We start from the raw sequence: 19,933 nt of genomic DNA on the forward strand, positions 1-19,933 counted from the left end.
TTACTGATGGAAAGTTTGACCCGGCGGCCCTGCTTTCATGGATTAATCTTGCTTGTAGAAATGGGCATGGCGATATTGTGAAACTCCTGTTCTCCTGGAACCCCAGTATCCGCCCGAGCGGGAAATATCCGGAGCTGCAGCCATCTTATTACAATCCCAATTCTGAGATAAATCTGGACCACAAGTCTGCTGCGTTTATGGCCCTTGGCGATGCTATGTTTTTGTCAGAAATGCAATCTGACCCTGTCTTTATTACCGAGACCTTTTGGAAAGCAGTCAAACATAAACAGGATGGCATAGCGATATTTCTATTAAAGAAAGGCGCCAAAACACAGCCAGTCGCAGGCCCTGCAGGCCTTGGTCCAGCCCTACATGCCGCTATTCACTCGGGGCTGGAATCTCTGACAGAGTTACTGCTTGAGAAGGGCGACGACGTCAAGATCACTGACAAAAAAGGTTCAACAGCACTTCACATCGCCAGCGGGAGCTCAGCATTACCCCAGCCGTCATCGGCGGAGAGGATAGCAAGAGTTCTGATAGCAAAAGGCGCCGATGTCCAAGCGTGCGACAACGACGGCAAAACGCCTCTCCATCTCGCTTGCGGAAACCGAACTTGGCTGGGATCAACAGCGGTAGCCGAGACTTTGATTGGCAGCGGCGCCGACGTCAACGCACTCGACAAGGACCAAAACTCTCCTCTCCATGCTGCCTGCGAGGCTGGGGGCCAAGCGACAGTGGAAGTGCTGGTCCAGAAAGGCGCTGACATACGAGCGCCCAACTCGGATGGAATCCCGCCTCTTCATCTTGCTGTCCAGGCGGGCAACCGGGCGATCGTTGAAATGCTCCTCGGCGAGGGCGTTGACCCCCAGACGCCGGATAGACGCGGCAAATCCCCGCTCCATCTTGCGTGCCAATTTCCGGTTTCTGGAATCGCCGAGATCGTGATCGAGAAATCGACGGACCTCGGAAAGCCAGACGAGGATGGTAGATCGCCGTTGCATCTCGCTTGCCAGTTTCAGAACTTTCAAACCGCTCGAATGCTGGTCGAAAGGGGCGCTGCGGTCGGGGTTCCTGACAAGTATGGCAAATCGCCACTTCACCTTGCTTGCCAAGCCGAGAAACCAGCGACGTCGACAGAGCTTACCAGCAAGGGCTATTGCAGATCGGAGCCAGTTCAAGTGGTTCGCGATCGGGAAGTCTCGGAGACGGTCGACATGCTGTTCAAACACGGCGCCGTCCTGAACTGCAAGGACACCATTGGCGAGACGCCCCTTTTCTCTGCCGTGAGACGAAGCGTTGGCCCCATCTTCAATCATTTGTTGGAACTCGGCGCAGACGTCTCCGCCACGGACACGCGAGGCCAGACGGCGCTCTTCGCGCTGTCGACCACGGGCTACAGTTTATATCTGGCCGACAAGGGGCCAAGACTGCTCCAGAAGGGACTGGATCCCATGCACAGAGATAACCTGGGCCAGACCTTTTTGCACGTGGCGTGTCAATCTGCCGAGGTGTGCCGTCTCTACCTCGACTTCGTACGCGAAGCCGTCAAGTTTGGCTTGGATGTCGACGCGCTCGACGGTTCGGGCAGAACGCCGCTAATGAACGCAGCGAGGTCCGGCAACCAAGACTTTGTCTTGTTTTTGCTTACACTAGGAGTCGATGCGAACAAGGTTGACCGGGACGGCCGTACGCCGCTGACCGAGGCTATCCGGAGCTGTAACGGGCGGAGCGATGGACACGATACAGTAGTTCACCGCTTCCTGGAGTATGGGGTGAAGCCTCATGCATCATCTGAGGCCGAGCACAATCCCCTTTTTCTGGCTGTGGAAATCGCGCCGCACTATGTTGTAGAGCAGCTTCTGGGCCACATCGATATCGGGATCACTGATGCCATCGGTCGCTCTTCCATGTTCTTCCTCCCCCAAACCCGTGTGTCGAAGGAAAAGACCAGGGCAGATTTTTTCACGTCGAGCTACGTGGCTAAAAGTTTGATGAAAAAGGGGGCAGACATCAGTCATAGGGACAGTACCGGGAAAACTGCGCTGCATCATGCAGCTCAAAAGAGATTGGAGGGGCATGAAGGGAACCCATCTGAGTTCTACCGGACCCTGAGCGAACTCGGCATCGAGGTCGACGCGCAAGATCTGACGGGAAAGACGGCGCTTCTCTGCTCCGTGTCCTGTGGGAACTCCTTGGCGATGGACTGTCTTCTTCAAATCGGTGCCAACCCAAACCTGGGAGACGCCCGCGGGCAAACGCCACTCTGCGAACGCATAGCTGGCAGGATGTCGGATGTGGTTCCGGACGTGCGGCTTCTCCTCAAGCACGGCGCCGCGGTAGGGGCAGTGGGGATGAACGGCGAGACACCTTTGGATTTGGCAATACGGCTAGGAAACACGGAGCTGATTGAGTTGCTACAGTCTCATTCGGCTCCTACCAATACTCTCCTTGGAGAACATGATGACTAGAAACAAATTGTCACAACAGCGAGGAACGGCAGTTTGCCAAGATAAACCGAAATTGACGTTGCAATAGATTAAGTCATCCGGAAAATCATGAAGTCGGATTTTCGACTATTAGAATTACGTGTCCAGTAACTATCGTGGTATGACCGGCTCGGCGGTAAGATTACAAAAAGAAGAAGAAAAAAAAAGAAAAAACTAGGCTTCTCATCTCGGACATCAATCAATGCGTACACTTCAGCGGCCCGAACCCCTCGGACCACCGCATCGACCCCATGACAACAACCAACAGCGCAAACCCCACCACCACGCTCGACGCGCCGTACACATACGCGTGCCGCCGTCTCAGGGCCGTCAGCTCGGTGACCCACGTCGACACCGTCGTCAGACACCCGCAGAAGCCATCCTCGACGCCCTGCAGCAGCTGGCACCCGAGCACGCCGCCTACCCCCGCGTGCCCCAGGTCCCAGCATATGCCCAGCACCGCGACGCCCGCGATGTTGACCGCAAAGGTGCCGAGGGGGAACGCGGGTGCCCGCGGGTTAAGCCAGCGGCTGACGTAGAACCGGGCGAGGCAGCCCGCGGGCGCGAAGGCGAGGGAGAAGACAGCCTGACCGCGCCAGGCATCGCGCGGAGGCACGACGGCAAGGACGACGGCGCCGATCCAGGTGCCCCAGCCGAGGAAGACGACGCCCCGGTCGAGGATCTTACGACGGGGGGGATACGCTGCGGACGAGCTGTTGGGCTCGAGGGCCGCGGCGAGGTGGCCGCCGACGACCAGGGCCGAGAGACAGAGAGACACGGTGGTGAGGACGACGGCGATGGCGGCCATGAAGGAGTACCCGCCGTTGCGCGGCGCGGCGCCGGCGCTGGGGAGGTCATTGGTCACGGCGAGGAAGACGTCACGGACGAAGGACGAGAAGGAGGTGAAGGAGCCGCAGAAGCCAGTGGCGAGGCCGATGTACAGCGGGATCGTCTTCTTGACCGCAAGGTGCGCCTTCGCGGCGGCGGAGGGGTCGATAAAGACGGCGTCGGGGGCCCACTGGGGCCTGAACAGCAGGTGGTCCTCGGCCAGGAACCCCATGACGAGGCTGCCGCCGACGTTGGCCCACAGGACGCCAAAGGATACGGGCGCGCCGGGGTATGTCGTCAGGGCCTGGAGGCCCAGGCGGGCGAGGGTGCCGAGGACAGCGAAAAAGATGAGGTACGAGACCGTGTACAACTCGATCGCCAGCGTCGAGAGGAGCGACGCACGCCGGGACGGCGCCCCAGCGGTCCCGTCGGGCTTGTCGTGCCGGGGGTCCTGCAGCTCGACGTCGTCCAATGGCCCGCGATCCCGTCCCCCGCCGGTCCGCGTCGTCTCCTCCGGGCTATGCGCTGTGGCAGTCAGGCTGTTGCCGGGGCTGATGCTGTTGCTGTTGCTGATGCTGGACATGTAGATGTGACGGGCGGGGTCAGCGACCGTTCCTTCTACGACGGTCTCTCGGCCCTCGGGTGCGTCGTGCGTGATGGAGCCGGCGTGTTGTGCATCGATGCTCATGTCGCGCGCCTTCAGGGCGGAAGGCATGCCGAATGTGCCCCGGCGCTTGTAGTCGACGACGGGCGGCGCGTCATTGGAGCGGTCGTCATCCTCGCCGGTGTACGCGACGAATTCATGACCGCGAAGGTCGCCGTTATGCATTGCGGTTTCCGTTGTGATGATTTAGCAAGGGCAGTTGGCGCAATATCATGACGACGGTTTTGGTCGAGGGTGGGTTGACGAGGGTCCGTTCGGACCGAGGCGTTTGCACACTTTTTTCCCCCTTCTTCTTAGCCGGACGGTAGTCTTCTTATCAGACTTTCCAACAAATGAACGTGAGACAGTTTTGATGTCTGTTGTTTAGCCTTGGTATGTACCGAAAGCGGGATGTAGATGTGATGAACGTCATTTCCGACCCTGTTGAAAACGGCAACCACGGCTATCTCCGCGTTCCCTCTTGGTCGCATAGCTCCTTCGATTCGCGGTCAAGGCGTCTCCTCTTTTCTTTACCGATAAAAGCGGAGCACACCGAGGTGTGACATTCCACAGTTAGGTACGTACCTCTCCTACCTTACTACATACCTTACCTACCTACAACCTCGGTACGTACTGCTTGTACTTGGGGGTGTATAAACGTAGACATATTATGTTGAGAGGCATGGGCGACGATAATTCAAGAAGAAGACGTTGATAGCATGTCAATTGCCATCTCTCCCTCTTACCCCGTCTTCATCCCGTGCATAACAGCTATCGGCAACAACAAGCCCAAGCTGTGCTGCAGGGCGGCGATCTCCGACGGCTCGCCGCAAGCCGGAGTCTACCTGATCTCCCGCTACCCCTCCAATGCGAGATGAGATGAGATGGCGGGCAAGCGTCCCCGCCTTATCTTATCGTAGCTCCTCCTCCGCACGCACGCTGCCCCACTCCCAGGTACCCATCGTCGCTGGTCAGGAGGACAAGGGGGGACGGGCGGGAAGGACGGACGGACGTACGTGGGCGTTGGACCCTTCCACCTCCAACCTATCCCTCCCCAACCTGTCCTACCCAACCTCTCCAATCTCTCTCTCTCCCTCTCGGGCCGTTTGTGTTTCTTCCTTTAACTGCGGTTTCCTCCCCACCAGTGTTTAATCCGTCCTCAGTTTACAAGTTCCCCATGTTCAATTCGTGATATACTCTTCAGGAATCTTCACAGAACCATGGCTTCCTCAACAACCACCCCGCAGCTTCCTCCCAACGTCCACGTCTCTCAGCACCCGTGCCTCCGCGCGAAGCTCTCTCAGCTGCGGTCCCAGTCCACCCCCGCCAAGTATGTCAAGACTCTGGTGAACGAAATCGCATTGATGGTGGCCTATGAGGCACTTGCCGCTTCGACTAAGGCGACAGACGGTCCCAAGGTGCGAACCAGTGAACCCCCGGGTCCGATCCCATACAAAAAGAGGCAGAGCTCATGATAATTGACTCTGCAAAAAAAACTTAGGACGCTACACCGCTAGGCTTCGAATTCACCTCGACCGAAATCACTCCCGGCAGTCTCTGCCTCGTCCCCATCCTCCGCTCCGGCCTCGGCATGGTAGAAGGTAAGATCGTCCCTCTAACCTTCAGTCCCCCCTCTTCCTACCAGGTCAAGACTAACATACACCAGCCGTCCAAACCATCCTCCCGAACCCCGTCCCCGTCCACCACCTCGGCCTCTACCGCGAACCCTCGACCCTCGAGCCCGTCGAGTACTACAACAACCTCCCCAACCAGCTCGTCGCCGACGGCTCCAACGCCAGCGTCAGCGACCTCGCCATCGTCCTCGACCCCGTCATCGCCACCGGCGGCACCTGCGCCGCCGCCATCCAGACCCTGCGCGAGTGGGGCGTCAAGCGCATCCTCGTCCTCGCCGTCATCGGCGCAGCCGAGGGCGTCCGCCGCGCCGCCGCCGAGTGGGCCGACGCCACCGACATCTGGATCGCCGGCATCGACGCCGAGCTGACCCCGAACGGCATGCTGAAGCCCGGTCTCGGCGACGTCGGCGACCGCCTGTTTCTCACCATCGGCAAATGAGCGGCCCTTTTTCTTTTTTCCCCTTCTTTTTCTCTTCTTGTTTATTTTCCTGTTTTGGGGATACATCCTGGTCACGGAAACTTCAACACTCGGTAGCATTTATAGACGGGTTATAGGTGCCGGAGTTGAATACAGTGACATTTTACCCGGGGTATAAGGCTGATTCCTGTCAAGCCCGTTTTGTTTACTTGTAAAGCGGGAGTCTCTTCTCTTTGTTGTCGCCTCATATGCGACCGTATCTTTCCTCGTCCAGCAACGCCTTCTCGCGCCAGCAGTCCTCGATCCACGCCCCAGTGACGATGTACGGAATCCTCCGCCGATTGCTGACTTGTCGACGAAGGCCCTTGGCGGCTTCCTTGAGCCGGTCGCCCGTTCCTATAAGCACTATATGTGTGGCCGCTTCGTCGTCTGCATCGCCCACCAACCGAGCACCGCCAAACGTTAGATAGTTTCTAAACTTGAGCATCTTGGCTTCGCCCCCTTCGCCCTCGCCGTCGGCGTCACGTAGATACACGATGCACCGGTGGAACAGGAACCCCCTTAGCTGCCCCATGTCATGGCCGCGCTCCAACACCTGGTTCACAAACTGCCCCTTATCAAAGGGTTCTGTGTCTGGCTCTCGCTTGGGCATGCTCTTGAATATCGCCCGGAGCTCGTCCAGGCTGATGTCCCGCGCGTAACTGTCGCCGTACATATCCGTGTTCTGCAAAGCGACCGTCTTGAGCGCCTCCGTTGCGCATAATAGGTGTTGTTCCTCGTACGGTAGCAACATGGACTTATCTGCCTGCTCGAGACAATCCTGTATCCACTTCGGTTTGATGATGTCGACGCCGCCATTCTTCTCCCCTTCTTTGAGCAGGCTTGCGACCTTGACCACCTTTTTGTCGGCCACCAGGACCATGTTGGACCGGGGCACCGCGCGCTGCGAGACCCGTCCCCCGTGCTGCTCGATCAACGTCTCGAGCTGAGCCTTGGTCTTCTTGAAAGGCTTGAGCGACTCCGACAAGACGCAGAACTCGAGACCGTCAAAGAGCTTCGACTTCAGCCCTTCAAACTGCGCCGGCAAGTTCTCCGTCCCGGCGATCGTCACCTCGCGCTTGACGCGCTTCACCGACTTTCGCTTGCGGCTCTCGACGCTCATGGTCTTCTCCTTGGCCTCCTCCTCGACCCGCTTGCGGAGGTCCAGGAACTCCTGCACGCTGAGCCCGTCATCCCATGTCTTGTCTGTCCTCAGGCGGCGGAAACGGGGGAACCGCAGGGTGAAGCCGAGAGAGAACTGGTCCGAGCTGCCGATGCTCGCCGCCTTGGCCTCCACGACAACCGAGTCGCGCGGTCGGATCCAGACATCGGGCCTCTCAAACTGCCGGTCGCCGCCGGCGAGCTCGATGTATTCCACCGGCGGCTTTTTTGGGTCCCACTGCAGCCACTTGCCATCCGTCCGGTGGCGGATCTCGGCGTAATCATTTGCGCAGAAACCACCGCCAACTTTGAAGAAGCTGAAACACTTCTCTGGGTTGGCTCCGGCCTGGATGTGGTTTTCGCTGACCCGGAGGCCGCACAAGAAGCTGGAAAGGGCGCCGCCTCTGCGACCCGAGCCGTAGTAGCCGCCGATAACGACACAATCCAGCGACTCGCCGAACTCGGACATGTACTCGGGTTTCACCTTGAGCCAGTCGTCGTTGCGGCTGTTGAGTCTGTACATGGATCTCGGGTTTTTGAGGACCAGGCCTTCCGATGCCTCGGCGACAACCTTGCGGAGGAGCGGTTCAATGGCGTCCGGCGAGGTGGCGACTTCGTACTCGTGGATCTCCAGCCTCCTGTGTACACCCTTTACTGCTTTGGACAAAGCTAGGCGGCGATCTCGCAGTGTGTACTGGGTCAGCGGCTTGTCATTTAGTAGCAGGATATCAAAGACGCGGTAGAGTGGCCGGGGACCGGAATTGTTGTATGGATTGTTTTGCTCGGCCAGTGTGGCGGTTTTGAGGGTCCCGAAAGGCATGATCTTATCGACTTCTGGATCCCAGGTGATCATCTCTCCGTCCAAGATGAGATTTCGTACCCCAGTCGCGAAAGCGTCTCCCAGGTGGCGGGTCAATGCCCCTTTCTCGTCCCTGAGGCCGTTGCCGTACAGGTATGTATAATCTTTCGCCTTACGGGACCAGAAACAAAAGCGCCACCCGCCCGGAACACTCGAGTCTTGCGTGACGTGCATCTGCATGCGCTCGCCGTCCAATTTCTCTTCAATCCAGAACTCGGGGTCCTCTTCCGTTGGACGGAGGTAGTCAACCATCTTCTGGAAAGAAGAGGGCATCTGGAACTGTGCGAGTTGCGGCTGGAAGCATTCCATGAGACAGACGCCTGTATCCTCCTGCTCTAGACGGACCTGAGGATCGTAGAGTTCCCAGCAGACGCGCCGCAAGCTAGACGAGACGCTGAACAGCGCCTCGCCGTCCGGATGCCAGAGACCGAGAAAGGTTCTTTCGGTCGCGCCGACCTTCATCTGCTTCAGAACGATGCGGATCAGCCACATCAGCTCCTCCGAGTTCATGCGCTCGTAGAAGACTTCAAAGACCTCCAGATTCTCCAGTTCTCCCGTCGAGGCGGCCAGTTTGTCCAGCAATTCGTTGACCTCGGCGATTGTCATGTCACCGACCTCGGTTCGCATTGGTCGCTTGGAGAGGACCTCGAAGCACCGGCCAGCAAAGTCGCCAGCCAAGCGCGACGCAGCAGTGTTGCCGGGTAGCTTCCAGTGGAGTAGGTTGTATCCGTCGTCCGAGTTCTTGTCGATCTTCATGAGCTTGACGAGAAGCTTTCCTATGGCGTTCTCCTTCAGGCCGTAGTTGCCGCGATCTCGGTCTTTGTCGGGCATAATCAGCCGGAAGGCCGGATAAATGTCGTTTCCCACCTCGTTCCGCCATCTGGAGATGAAGCGCTCGATGATGTGTCGGCGTTGCTCCTGTGGCGACAACTTGGTGGAGCCGTGTGGTCCCTTCTTGGCGCGAGGAGGACCACGGCCGACTGGCTGCTTCTTGTTTTCATTGAGCGGGTTGAAGAGACTTTTGAATAGCTCCGAAAAGCGCATTGTCTGCGAATGATTGCGCGGCCGGTTGGGGTACCTGGACAGGTGTAAGCGTCCGTCGCCGGCATAATAGGAAATACGCTCACTTCTCATCCAGTTCCTCTAGCGTCATGCCGCCGGTCGCGTAGTGCTTTTCTTCCTCGTCCAAGGCCATCGCGTCGGGCGATCGATGTCGCCTGCGTTGGCTCATGATGGGCGGTCGAACCTGCAGGTTCTGCTTTATAAGGTGCGATGTGACGAAATTCAAAAAGGAAGTTTATCCAAGATGGCCGTGACTGCAGGAGCGACCGTTGGGGGAGATTTTCCGAGACTGGAAGCGATTTTTGTTGCGTTGGGCGCAACCATGACTTATACCCATTGCGTATGGCTGACCTGAAGCCGTTGGAGTTCAACAGTGGATTCGTTGCCTTGGGGATGCTGCCTGGAGGTAAATGCACCAAAGCGGGCCGGTTGGAGTATTCACACCAGATCGCTAAACAGGGGGTATTAGAGTACGGCTGTATTGCATCATAGGTGATAGCAGCCCCCACATGCATGTAATAACAGCAGAGCAGGTACCATCAACATCAGGCGTTTGCATGCCTCGTCGCTTGGTTGAGGCGTTGCATCGCAAACAATCTGCTGCGTTCTTTTCCAATCTCCATATTCTATATTCATGATTCTCTTCAATAAACTCATATATTGTTTCATACGCTCCTACCAAGACCAGAAGACTTCCGCTCATTAGGACGGGTCTTGACAAAGGAGGTCTCGCTAACTGTTTTCTCTGCGCTTCTGCATAGGCTCAGCGATGGCGTTCCTCTGGGCGTTCCGTCGGCGCCACAGGAAGAAAGGAGCGAAACCGCGAAGAGCGATGCCAGAAATGGAACTGACAGTGACGCCAGCAACCAGGCCGCCAGAGAGGAGGCTGAGGAGTTGCCGCCAAAGTCAGCGGTGGTGTGAGGGAGTCTTGCCGCCAGAGTCAGTGACTTTCTACTCGCTAACAATGAGATTTGAGAAAGGTGATGGGCGAAATTGCTTAACCAAAATCTCACACACAAGAGGAATTCATGAAGCGGCCGCTAGCCCCGATACATAGCTATCGTGTGGTTCAGCTCTACTGTGTTGGGCACCCGACTTGCTCGCTCCCGGTATGACGGCCTTCTCTGGCCATCTCCGCCGCACAGTCATCGGACCACCCGGCCTGGCCCCGCAACACCAGCGCGACGGCAAGCGCCGCTTGAAATCGGTTGACTAACCCCACTTTCTCGGACGGCGCACGCGCTTCCCCAACCATTGCCGGATGTAGGTATGCGTGTGCTGTACGTATCAAATGTCAGCCCCTCTAACCTTATCATCCTCATCATCAACCTTATAACGTCTCCCAACTCATGCCTCAAACTCATCTCTGACCTCATCCTCATTCCCCATACTCCTCATACTGACAGTCAGTCCCCCCCAATACCACCGGCTCAATATTTCCGCTTCAGAAACACTCCCGAAAAGCAACACCGCCCCAAATGGCACACCTGCTGCACACCCTCTCGCACCGCCCCGTCCTTACGACGGTCCTCACGTCCTTGTCTACTACCGTGCTCGTCTGGGCCGTTCGCGACTACCGCGCCTACATCGCCCTCGGCCCCGGCGGCGTGCCCCACAACTTCGCCGGCTGGCTCTTCGTCACCCTCGGCATCCGGCCCTTCGCCCTTTCCAAGTCGTATGCGACCTGGACTGGTGACTACCCTGATGAGGGAGCTCACGACGAGGTCGAGGCGCTGCCGCCGAGGAAGGGCGACAGGGCCGAGCTGGGGGGCGTCGTGCCCCACCGGCAGCTGACCCAGCACGCGCCGGAACGGATGAGAGAGGTCCGTCCCCGTCCCCTTCCTCTCCCCCCTCCCCGGCGACCTCCGTCACCGGAGCCCCCTCCGATGAACTGACATAAAACCCCCGTAGTACATTGAAAACCTCTTCGCCAACGCCGTCGCCCAGAACCCGGCCCTCGTGGAGTCAAAAACCTCCCTTTACGAGCGCAACAACCCTGCCCTCTTCGTGTGCCCCGCGGTCCTCGACTCGCCCACGCCGTCCGTGACGGCGCGGACCTCCCGCGGCGAGATCAGCCACCACCACGGCGATCTTTCCATCCACATGTACCTCTCCCCCGCCGACGCGAAGCGCGCCATCGCCAAGGGCTGGGCCGAGCGCCACCGCCTCGCCCGCCCGCGGGGCACCCTGTTCGCAAACCGCTATCGCGTCGCGGACACGTACCTCATGATCTACGGCCCGCGCGACGACGACGAGATGGACGCGCTCGCCGTCTTCCTCAAAAACGCCATCCGGTTCATGACCGGGAGAGAGGACGTCGAAGGGATCGAGTGGCGTCGTCGCATGGGTGCGTGAAGGCTTTATTCACTTCGGCTTCCCCCGTGAAAATGTACTATTACTTCCCATGTCACTTAGGGATTTGTTCATGTATTTTGTGTTGGAGTGTCCAATTGTAATCTGTTACTATCGTCTCAAGTCAAGACTCTATAGATTGGGTACTCGTCGCCCTCCTCTACGGGCACAATGTTGAAGCTGGCATACGAGTCGATGTTCTCCGGCTCCAGCGCGACGAACGCAAGCGCAGCGTTCTTCTGCTTCGTGCTCACGAGGAAGCTGCCGGCGGGCAGGTTCACCTCCCTGGTAAGCGTCGAGGTCGTGACGTCGGCGCGGACGACGCCCTCGTAGTATCCCGTCTCGAAGACGGCGGATTCGATGCTGTAGGCCTCGACGGTGCCCTTGTACGGCTCGCTAAGCGTATCCACCCCCAGGCCGGAGACTCTCAGACGCTCGACCAGGCCAGCCCAAGCGGCGGGGATAAGGTACGCCGCCGGGCGAGCGCGGGTAATGTTCGCCTTGACGGGCGTCGTGGAGAGGAAGTTTATCGGCACCTGCGTGATGGAGCCGTTGTTGGCGTTGACCATGGTGAAGGTACGCTGGATCATGGTCGAGGAGTCTGTCACGATAATCTCCGAGTCCGAGGACTTGAAGTCGGCAATGGAGGACTCAACAGTGGTGTACACCTTCTCGGCGTTGTCGGCCGCAGTCTGCAGGACACTCGTCACCATCGTCAGGCCGGCGACGGTGCGGCGCTGGAACTCCTGGTCGGCGAGGTAGATGCCGCGCATCTCGATGAGGAAGGTCACGCACTGCGTGAGGCCCATGGCGTTGCGGCCGATCTTGGCATCGAAGCCGGCCTCGGCGAGGGTGGGCTTGAAGGCTGGGTCAGCGCTTGAGGCTCCCGTCACGTAGGGTTCCCAGCGCAAGCCCCGGGACTCCATGGCCGAGCCAATGTTCTTGGCGAAGAGTTCCTCGGATAGCGCGCGGATGTCCGGGTGGATGTTGAGGTTCTTGGCGGCGGAGAAGAGGCCGTCGGCAGCGTGGCGGTAGTTCCCAAAGCGGGTAGGCGCGCTGTACTCGTGCATGTCGACGGCGACGTGGGGGTTGAACTTGCCGAAGAGAGTCTTGATGTCCCGGGTTTGCTTTCGGGCGAGTTTCACGTGGTCGCGGTTCGGGTCGTAGTTGGTGGCCAACGTGCGCTGGAAGTAGAACACGCCGTCGGGGTTGTAGCGCTGCAGAATAACAATGTCGAGCTTCTCAAGGAGGGAGGCAGCCCATGTCTGGTTCGCATCCAGAGCGCCGAGCAGGGCCAGCAGGGACTGGTCGCCAGCGGGCTCGTTGCCATGCACGGCGCCTTGAATCCAGACGCGGACCTTGCCAGTCGAGTTGGAGGCCCTGCGGGACAACTTAGTAGAAGAGAGGAAGAGGTAGGGGAACGGACGACCCTCCTCGGAGGTGAAGTTGGCCTTGTTGTAGGTCATCCACTCGTTCTTGTCGGCCAGGCCCTGAACAAAGGTGTCTGTCTCCCGTTAGTAGTCTATTTATTGCCCGGAGACCGATTGTGCTTACCAAGGAGATCATCGTCCGTCGGGCCCTTGGTGCCATCTGAAAAGCCCTCGGGAATCGTTTCTGGAGTCAAGAACGCGGGTGAAAGCAGCTCGACACCCTCAACATCCTTGAAGTTCGCGGCCACAATCTCGCTATCCTTGCGAACTTCAACGTTGTTGTAACCGTACTTGGCTGCTTGAGCAGACCCCAGGAGGCACAGACCGAGCAGGCCCAGACGAGATGTGGTCACCATGATGCTGGTCGTTGAGAAAGCTTTGAAGACCAGAACAGAGGCTCGGTTGAATCCTAGGACCACCTTCACAAAAAAGATGTTGTAGGCGATTACTTGGACTTTTTATGCCCTTTCCCCGCCGTAGCATCGCAATCTCCGGGGACGATAAAATGGCTCGCCAAGGCATGGCCGGAGGCTCTTCTTGGCACCACCAGAGACTTGGCTGATCTCATTCAGGGCCTAAAAAAATGGCAATTGCTAACAATATCGCACAGGGCAGATCGATAACGAGCGAAAGCAAGGGCTCTTGCATTGGCAATCAAAGGCCCCGTTCCATCCGAGCCGGCGTCACATTGGCAACGAAACTACAAGAGGCAGCTCGGGGTGTCTAATGAGGGGGAAAGCGGGGAGAGGGCCCTGCGGATGCAGATAAGAAACTACGTCGCCAAGACTTCGAGAACCATAACGACATGTTGCAATTGCCGATGGTCGGGACTTGGGCTCCCTGACGGCGCTCGCCAAGGACTGAGCTATATCGATCAACAAAAACGCGCTGTCATTCAACACCAATAGTGTTGGCCGAGGTCCGGAGCGGTATCAATTCGACGTCAATCATGATGGGATTTCCCAAGAGGTGGGGGACGAAATCTGGAGACATAGTCCAATCGCTGTACCTCTTGTGTTCGGCGCAGCTCAGGATTGGGTATTGTGGACGAAAAAAATTGACATGATATGATGCAGTTGAGAGGAAATCAATCAACAGTCTCACAAAGCTGTTTTCCCCCTCGACTCGAAGGGTAGTATCAGTACCAATAGCCCAGCGGCGATGAACAAAGCCCCACTGGTATAGACTGGCGCTGACGTCTTGAGGTTGGCGAACATGGCGACTATAGGCTGTTCAAAGGTTTGTTCAGTGCCCACTCAGCCAGAAACCTGATGATAGTGCCACTTACCGCCATGATGCCGAAGATGCGATTGCTTGTCGCGGTGAGCGCGTTGCCAGTCCCGCGCTGCGGCGTTGGGAACAACTCGGGGGTGAAGCCGTAGAGGACTGCGTACATGACGTTACTGCAAAAGTTGAAGGCACAGTTCCATCCAAGAAGCGCTTTGCTGGTCATCGCTGTCGTCGAACAGTAGAGGAAGACTCCCGTCAGAACGGTGCTGATGGCAAGAGTGCCCTTTCTTCCCAGTGCTGGCAGCTCGACTAGCCAACCTCCGAGTAACGCTCCGGGGACGCCCAGGACAGCGATAATCAGACTGTTGCGATAGGTCACGTAAGTGCTGCCGTCGCCGAGCTCGGCGCCTCGTGTTGCCTGGATGTATGGTATGAACGCGTTATAGAGAGGGTAGCCGAGCCCAATGAGTGCCCAGATAGCCATGATCGTGCCGGTGCTTAAAGCCAGACGGCGCGTAGAGAACAGGATGCGTATGCGATCGAGGTTGACCTTCTCCAGATTCCGCTTAACGGCTGTGGCAACATCGGTCCGCGCAACATAACCCTCAGGCTCGCAGGCCTTGAGATCTTCGAGTGAGAGAGACGTAGTCTTGCCGTTTCGCCTAGCGACTTCGTGGACAATTCGGACGGCCTCTTCGTCACGCCCTTTACCCATAAGGTATTTTGGCGACTCGTAAATGGTGAAGAGCAGGAAACGGACAAGGAACATGAGCAGAGTCAATCCACCGACCGTGATCATGAAATACCGCCATCCCATGTTGTTGGCCTTGGTGCAAGTCGCGCCTTCTTGGCATGTAAGGTTACCAAGTAGAGGCCACGCGATCAGAGTTGCGATGACTTGGGCTATAGCCCAGTCGATGGAGAGAACCGTCAGCAAGTACTGGTGAGTTCCCGGAAGGAATTCAAGGAAGATGGCCGAGTCGACGGGGAGGTTGCCTCCAACACCAAATGACCACAAGGCCGCAAAGACGCCGATTCCAGCAAAATTGGGAGCGCCAGCTGCGACCAATCCCCAGAAGGCGGTCAGGCCCAATGTGAGGTTGAAGGCCCATTTGCGACCGAAGAGGTCGCAGCCGAAGCCCCAGAACATGGCGCCTGCCAAAAGGCCGATGTTTTGTGCGAGTGTGAGAAGAGGAGGTCGGGAAGGGCCGAACTCGTTGGTGATCGGGGTGAAAATCAACGACGTCACGATAGGCCATAGGTTGTCGCTTGCCCAACCGAAACCGACGACGATGAAGAGCTGCCACTGGTACCGCCCCATGCCGATGTCTTGTATCTGGAGCCCAAGGTCAGCAATCAATCATCTGGTATCCATGCCTAGGTCATATTGTGGAAGCTTCGCCTACAGCGCGGTTGAGCACCCGAGCCTTGGCCTCGTAAACGGGATCCAAGGCGCCCTTGGGAATGATGGCTGCATCGTCGATTCCGTGGATGTCGAAACTGCCATCACGCGTCGCGCCCGAAGGCGAGCCACCCTTTCGCGCCGCCTCGAGGTTCTTCGCGGGATCTGGGTCGGTACCCATGTTGGCCAAGTTTCCTCGTTGGTAAACGGAACCCGAATTGCGACACGAAGCCAATCGGCTATCCTAATCGACCTTGTTGTCACTCGGTGATGGTGGAGGGGTCTGATTACCTGTTATCAAGAGTCGAAGCATGGAGCTTAATGGGAGATCAGTGCCATGATATAACACAAGGCTTGCCACACGTCTGCAGATTCGGCAAGTGAAACAAGCGTCCAGGAGCTTCTTGGATGGTTCAGCGTCCTGCGTCGTAACTGGCTTGAATGGTGCAATCCGTCCAGTAAATGAGAACTGCGGCTATGATTGGCCTTGGGTGCCAGACAGCGGCAGATACGCCTGCCGATCTGCACTCTAATGGAAGAAGCATTGCTGATGGGGGAGGGGGAGCCCTAGAGGCCTGTTGTTTGGGGGGGTTCTGCAGGTAACCTAGAAAGGCGTGCTTTGACTCGTCCGATTCGAGGAAGCCTGTAGGCCGTGTTCTTGGGCCAAGATTGAGTAGCATCTCGCCTGCGTCATCAAAATGTTGAAGTGATGTGTTGTGTGTGGTGCGGTTGGGTGTGGTGTTTTATCAAGGAGGGCCATGTATTTGGAGAGATGTTCCCATTGCAGTTCATGTCCACAACGGCCGTCAGTGGGGCCGCGGTCCCTAGAGCCCACTTGAAGCCCGCTAAAACACTCGGGACTATGAACTGGTTCCACCACGCTTGTCGTGTATCGCGCCAGCTGGGAACGCAGCGCACATGGTGCTGCCAGCTGGCCTCCTGCTTCCCCGCGTGCCTTGCTCACAACATCGGACGATGAACCGGCTGGCTGCTTTTGATATTCGCAGCATTCAGCATGCCCCACACAAGTATGCAGACCTCAGCACGGTCGATCACACTGTTTCCTACGATGTCGAACTTGGTGAAGTGTCTCGTGCTGATTGCCTGCCTCGTTCACAATGTCTTGGCCCGCAAAAACCTCATCGTTGACACGGACTTGTTCAGCGACTGTGAGTAAGAGAGCCTCAATATCATGCCCCGTACATATATATCATGACTATATATGAAGTTGAACTATACTGATATTCTGCAGTGATGCCGGTGCGCTCCTTCTTGCGGCAACCTCTCCAGACGTCAACCTCTTAGGAGTAAACATCAACTCGCAGTCCTCCTTTTCGGTGCTGGCCGCCTCTGCCATCCTCAAACACTACGATCATGGCCAGGTGCCCGTCGGTGCTCGTCGCCCATTGAACGATGTACCTTTCTTCGACAACTGGACCAAGCGCCTGGGCGAGTTCGCTAGCAAACTCGCAACTCACTGGCCGAAGAGCATGTCAGACGCCGAGGATGCTTGGGATCCCGTCAAGCTGTACCGCAAGCTGCTTACCGAAGCCGAGGATTCCTCTGTAACTATCGTGTCTATCGGTTTTCTGCATAACCTCTCCGGGCTCCTCAACTCAACCGCCGATTCTTACTCCAACTATACCGGCGCCGAGCTGGTGAAGAGAAAGGTCATAGAGCTCGTCGTCATGGGCGGAGACTATCCAGAAGGCCACGAATTCAACTTCTGGGGCGACAGCCCGTATACCACCGCCCACGTAATCCATAACTGGGAGAGTCCCATCGTTTACGCCGGTTTCAATCTTGGAGCCTCGGTTCTCTCGGGCGGATCACTCATGGCCGACGGGCCCAAGACAGACCCGGTGCGCGCTGCGTATATCTTGTACTCTTACTATCAACCCCGGTGGTCTTTTGATCCAGTTGCGATGCTCTACGCCATCAGTGGCCTCGGCGGCCGCTTTGTGCATGGGAATACCTATGGTTATAACACCGTTATCCTAAACGGAGAGAATGGTTGTCATGGGTGTAACATCTGGGTTGATGACGAGAACGTCACGAACCAGCACTGGCTCGAGGCGAAGGTGAGTCACGACCAGCTCGGCGAGGAGTTGGACATGCTTTATCTGCAGGGCGCAGAATCATCTGGAAGGAGCTCGGATCCGGTGGGAGAGCTTCCCATGTTTGGCGATTGCAAACCCCGAAAGCCTGGTCTCTTTGGAGTTCCGCAGGAGAAATTGGAATTGTGACAAGAGGTTTTGGGGAATCCAAGGGACATGAGACATACCCCGGCATGTAGATACGGGTTGCTAGCGAGCTGGTATCATTCTGCCGCCTTAAACCAGCACAAACACCTCCTCGTGGCTGAACCGCTCTCGAACACTTTCGACCGCCATCTCCGGCATCAGAGGGCCCACAAAGCCATCACCCAATAGGACCCAGCCTTCAGCGACCTGCCTCAGGACGAATGGTACCGACCCCCGTAGAGGATAACGACGACATCTCCCTCTCGCGCACATGCCGGGGCCAGGCCGTAGAACCCCGCCGTCGTCTCAAAGACGCGCCGCTGGTCACAAGACCGCGATGCGGCAACCCGGAACCGGGCGGCGTCGCCGTCGCTAAGCCCTACGTCGAGGGGATCAAACGTTTCCGGCCTTTTACCGGCTTTGTCGAACAGCTGCCGGATGTATGTGAGGAAATCGGCGTAGAACCGCGTCAAGTCTTCGCGCTCGAGGTTGCCCACGAGCTGGTACACGTCTGTGAAACCGGCTGTCAGCGTCAGGCCCATCTCCAAAATGCCGTTGTAAGGGTGGTCCGCGGATGGAGATAGCACATAGCAATTGTTGGAGGATGCGCGGTGCCAGATATCGAGGAAAGGGTGTTTTGCAGCTTCTGAGGCGGAGATATCTTCCTTGAAGTGTTCGATATCGAGCATGTCCGTCACCCATGCAATGCTATCAAACCGGACCCCGGACAGCGCGACCCTGCCGTCTGCAGTGGGCTCAAAATCGGCCAGGCCGGGCAGACCGTGCTTATCCCCGTTTTCCCACGCAGTCACCGAGAAGCCATGGAGTATGCTGCAGATGTCCTCGCTGGCATCCCACCGCGGCACCCAAGAAGGGATCTCGGTGCGCACGTACTCATGCCCATGCTTCGCATAGGACAAGGGCGCCAAAGTCCCGCTGGTATCGACGGAAGCCCTGACCACGTCGACGTACACCTCGGTGACGGTCTTCCTGTAATCTACGCCCGGGAAACACGCGAGCGCGTCGTTGCTGACGAGTCCTAGCAAGCCGTAGACCTTGTCCCGCGGATCCGTGGCCACGAGCTCGCGGAACACGACGAGGACCTCCAAAAGGCTGGATTCGGACATGCTGTACGCGGCGTCCCAGTTCAGCCCCTCCAGCTCGGGCGGCACGTCATAGTCGCTTGCGAGGCTCTGCTCGCTGAGCCAAGCCGCAGTGACGCCTAGCTTGACCCAGTCAAAGGAGTGGGAGCCGACGCAGACCCTGGACGCGCGAGCCAGCACGATCTCCTGCACGCACCACACCCGCGTGAACCACGGCCGGGACAAGACCCATCGGATCGCCGCCCAGCCTTCGGGGTCGGGCCCCGCACGCCCTGCACGCTCCGCGATGGCAGCGATGTCCGGGATCGAAACGGCCGCAAGGCCTTCCAACCTTTCCGTGGCCGGGGTGAAGTGGGCCATGGCCAGCAGCGCGACGCCTCGGGCGCGCGCGTGGTTCTCGCAGGCCTGGTGTATGGATTCCATCAAGGGTATCGCCCACTCGGCCTGCCCCTCGTCGCCGTCGAGGCCCAGCCAGACCAGCACGGTGGCAGCTCGGGAGTAGATCTCCCGCATCAGCTGCACCTGGTCCGCGCGCTCCTCCAAGTCGCCTTGGTTGATACACGAGGCGTCCGTCTAGAGCATTAACTCTTGGTCGGGAAGCCGGAAGTGCCGGAGAGCGTCGAAGAGGTTCTTCGTGACGGACACCTCGTGGCCCGAGACCCGGATCTGTTGCTGCTGGGACGGATCGCCCCATACGTACGAGAGCGCCGCGAACGACGGCAAACTGTCAACATTTGCCTCTCGGAGCCGAACATGGGTGGGACTGTCCCCGAACCCGCCCTGCAGGGCAAGTATCCGTATCCATCGGCTCGGTGGGCGCCTGGCATAGATGGGATGCATCTGGCCCAGCCGAGATCATGCTGCTTGTATTGCTGTGGGAAATGATGAAAGAGCGCGAAGACCCCGCATTGCACACATGTAGATGAAAAGCGGGAAAGAAAGAAAAAATCACTCGGGCAGCCATAAAAGTCGCCGATTAGGTGTTTGAAACCCGCATGATAATACACCAAATGCACTCGACAAAAGCCCCGCTTACAAGTACA

At 57.8% G+C, this 19,933-nt stretch overlaps 10 protein-coding genes across 10 annotated transcripts; 5 read left to right on the top strand and 5 right to left on the bottom strand.

Annotated features, from left to right (window-relative positions):
• Window positions 1-554: 554 nt before the first annotated feature.
• LY79DRAFT_475024 (ankyrin repeat-containing domain protein) lies at window positions 555-1,094 on the top strand (the record flags this gene model as incomplete). The annotated part of the gene is made up of 1 exon (XM_060553227.1): window positions 555-1,094. A coding segment is annotated over one exon (540 nt), but the record flags the coding sequence as incomplete, so codon positions are not given.
• A 120-nt stretch (window positions 1,095-1,214) lies between these two features.
• On the top strand, window positions 1,215-1,883 carry LY79DRAFT_478019 (ankyrin repeat-containing domain protein; the record flags this gene model as incomplete). Its single annotated transcript, XM_060553248.1, has 1 exon — window positions 1,215-1,883. A coding segment is annotated over one exon (669 nt), but the record flags the coding sequence as incomplete, so codon positions are not given.
• Window positions 1,884-2,546: 663 nt separating this feature from the next.
• Window positions 2,547-4,640, bottom strand: LY79DRAFT_536244 (CrcB-like protein). The gene has a single exon (XM_060556581.1). The coding sequence runs from the start codon at window positions 4,141-4,143 to the stop codon at window positions 2,686-2,688; it is 1,458 nt and encodes a 485-aa protein (XP_060419515.1). The 5' UTR covers window positions 4,144-4,640; the 3' UTR covers window positions 2,547-2,685.
• Window positions 4,641-4,941: 301 nt separating this feature from the next.
• On the top strand, window positions 4,942-6,142 carry LY79DRAFT_201141 (uracil phosphoribosyltransferase). The gene is made up of 3 exons (XM_060551459.1): window positions 4,942-5,375; window positions 5,459-5,558; window positions 5,624-6,142. Exons 1-3 carry the CDS (start codon window positions 5,178-5,180, stop codon window positions 6,028-6,030), a joined length of 705 nt encoding a protein of 234 aa, XP_060419516.1. The 5' UTR covers window positions 4,942-5,177; the 3' UTR covers window positions 6,031-6,142.
• Window positions 6,143-6,253: 111 nt separating this feature from the next.
• On the bottom strand, window positions 6,254-9,263 carry LY79DRAFT_505062 (DNA ligase I; the record flags this gene model as incomplete). The annotated part of the gene is made up of 2 exons (XM_060553573.1): window positions 6,254-9,146; window positions 9,196-9,263. 2 exons carry the CDS (start codon window positions 9,261-9,263, stop codon window positions 6,254-6,256), a joined length of 2,961 nt encoding a protein of 986 aa, XP_060419517.1.
• A 911-nt stretch (window positions 9,264-10,174) lies between these two features.
• On the top strand, window positions 10,175-11,543 carry LY79DRAFT_201189 (uncharacterized protein). Its single transcript, XM_060551460.1, has 3 exons — window positions 10,175-10,410; window positions 10,541-10,953; window positions 11,042-11,543. Exons 2-3 carry the CDS (start codon window positions 10,609-10,611, stop codon window positions 11,483-11,485), a joined length of 789 nt encoding a protein of 262 aa, XP_060419518.1. The 5' UTR covers window positions 10,175-10,410; window positions 10,541-10,608; the 3' UTR covers window positions 11,486-11,543.
• A 58-nt stretch (window positions 11,544-11,601) lies between these two features.
• On the bottom strand, window positions 11,602-13,268 carry LY79DRAFT_665445 (carboxypeptidase; the record flags this gene model as incomplete). The annotated part of the gene is made up of 2 exons (XM_060563067.1): window positions 11,602-12,986; window positions 13,037-13,268. 2 exons carry the CDS (start codon window positions 13,266-13,268, stop codon window positions 11,602-11,604), a joined length of 1,617 nt encoding a protein of 538 aa, XP_060419519.1.
• Window positions 13,269-13,640: 372 nt separating this feature from the next.
• On the bottom strand, window positions 13,641-15,841 carry LY79DRAFT_201210 (major facilitator superfamily transporter). Its single transcript, XM_060551461.1, has 3 exons — window positions 15,549-15,841; window positions 14,201-15,478; window positions 13,641-14,141 (listed from the first exon to the last, which is right to left on the bottom strand). Exons 1-3 carry the CDS (start codon window positions 15,723-15,725, stop codon window positions 14,013-14,015), a joined length of 1,584 nt encoding a protein of 527 aa, XP_060419520.1. The 5' UTR covers window positions 15,726-15,841; the 3' UTR covers window positions 13,641-14,012.
• A 733-nt stretch (window positions 15,842-16,574) lies between these two features.
• On the top strand, window positions 16,575-17,790 carry LY79DRAFT_505065 (inosine/uridine-preferring nucleoside hydrolase; the record flags this gene model as incomplete). The annotated part of the gene is made up of 2 exons (XM_060553574.1): window positions 16,575-16,717; window positions 16,797-17,790. The coding sequence occupies 2 exons, from the start codon at window positions 16,575-16,577 to the stop codon at window positions 17,788-17,790; spliced, it is 1,137 nt and encodes a 378-aa protein (XP_060419521.1).
• Window positions 17,791-17,877: 87 nt separating this feature from the next.
• LY79DRAFT_586393 (heterokaryon incompatibility protein) lies at window positions 17,878-19,730 on the bottom strand (the record flags this gene model as incomplete). The annotated part of the gene is given in 3 exon segments (XM_060560630.1): window positions 17,878-17,998; window positions 18,016-19,463; window positions 19,530-19,730. 3 exon segments carry the CDS (start codon window positions 19,728-19,730, stop codon window positions 17,878-17,880), a joined length of 1,770 nt encoding a protein of 589 aa, XP_060419522.1.
• Between the last annotated feature and the right edge of the window lie 203 nt (window positions 19,731-19,933).

This window comes from Colletotrichum navitas (genome assembly GCF_030913465.1).
Source record: "Colletotrichum navitas strain CBS 125086 chromosome Unknown LY79scaffold_3, whole genome shotgun sequence".
Taxonomy (NCBI): domain Eukaryota; kingdom Fungi; phylum Ascomycota; class Sordariomycetes; order Glomerellales; family Glomerellaceae; genus Colletotrichum; species Colletotrichum navitas.

Bases quoted from the DNA above. Each gene is read 5' to 3' on its own strand.
- LY79DRAFT_201210 (XM_060551461.1), bottom strand. From the start codon at position 15,725: ATGGGTACCGACCCAGATCCCGCGAAGAACCTCGAGGCGGCGCGAAAG. The intron at 15,479-15,548 runs GTAGGCGAAGCT...CTTGGGCTCCAG, and splicing joins CTCGGGTGCTCAACCGCGCT to ATACAAGACATCGGCATGGG. The intron at 14,142-14,200 runs GTAAGTGGCACT...ACCTTTGAACAG, and splicing joins GCATCTTCGGCATCATGGCG to CCTATAGTCGCCATGTTCGC.
- LY79DRAFT_536244 (XM_060556581.1), bottom strand. From the start codon at position 4,143: ATGCATAACGGCGACCTTCGCGGTCATGAATTCGTCGCGTACACCGGC.
- LY79DRAFT_201141 (XM_060551459.1), top strand. From the start codon at position 5,178: ATGGCTTCCTCAACAACCACCCCGCAGCTTCCTCCCAACGTCCACGTC. The intron at 5,376-5,458 runs GTGCGAACCAGT...AAAAAAACTTAG, and splicing joins AGGCGACAGACGGTCCCAAG to GACGCTACACCGCTAGGCTT. The intron at 5,559-5,623 runs GTAAGATCGTCC...AACATACACCAG, and splicing joins CGGCCTCGGCATGGTAGAAG to CCGTCCAAACCATCCTCCCG.
- LY79DRAFT_201189 (XM_060551460.1), top strand. From the start codon at position 10,609: ATGGCACACCTGCTGCACACCCTCTCGCACCGCCCCGTCCTTACGACG. The intron at 10,954-11,041 runs GTCCGTCCCCGT...AAACCCCCGTAG, and splicing joins CGCCGGAACGGATGAGAGAG to TACATTGAAAACCTCTTCGC.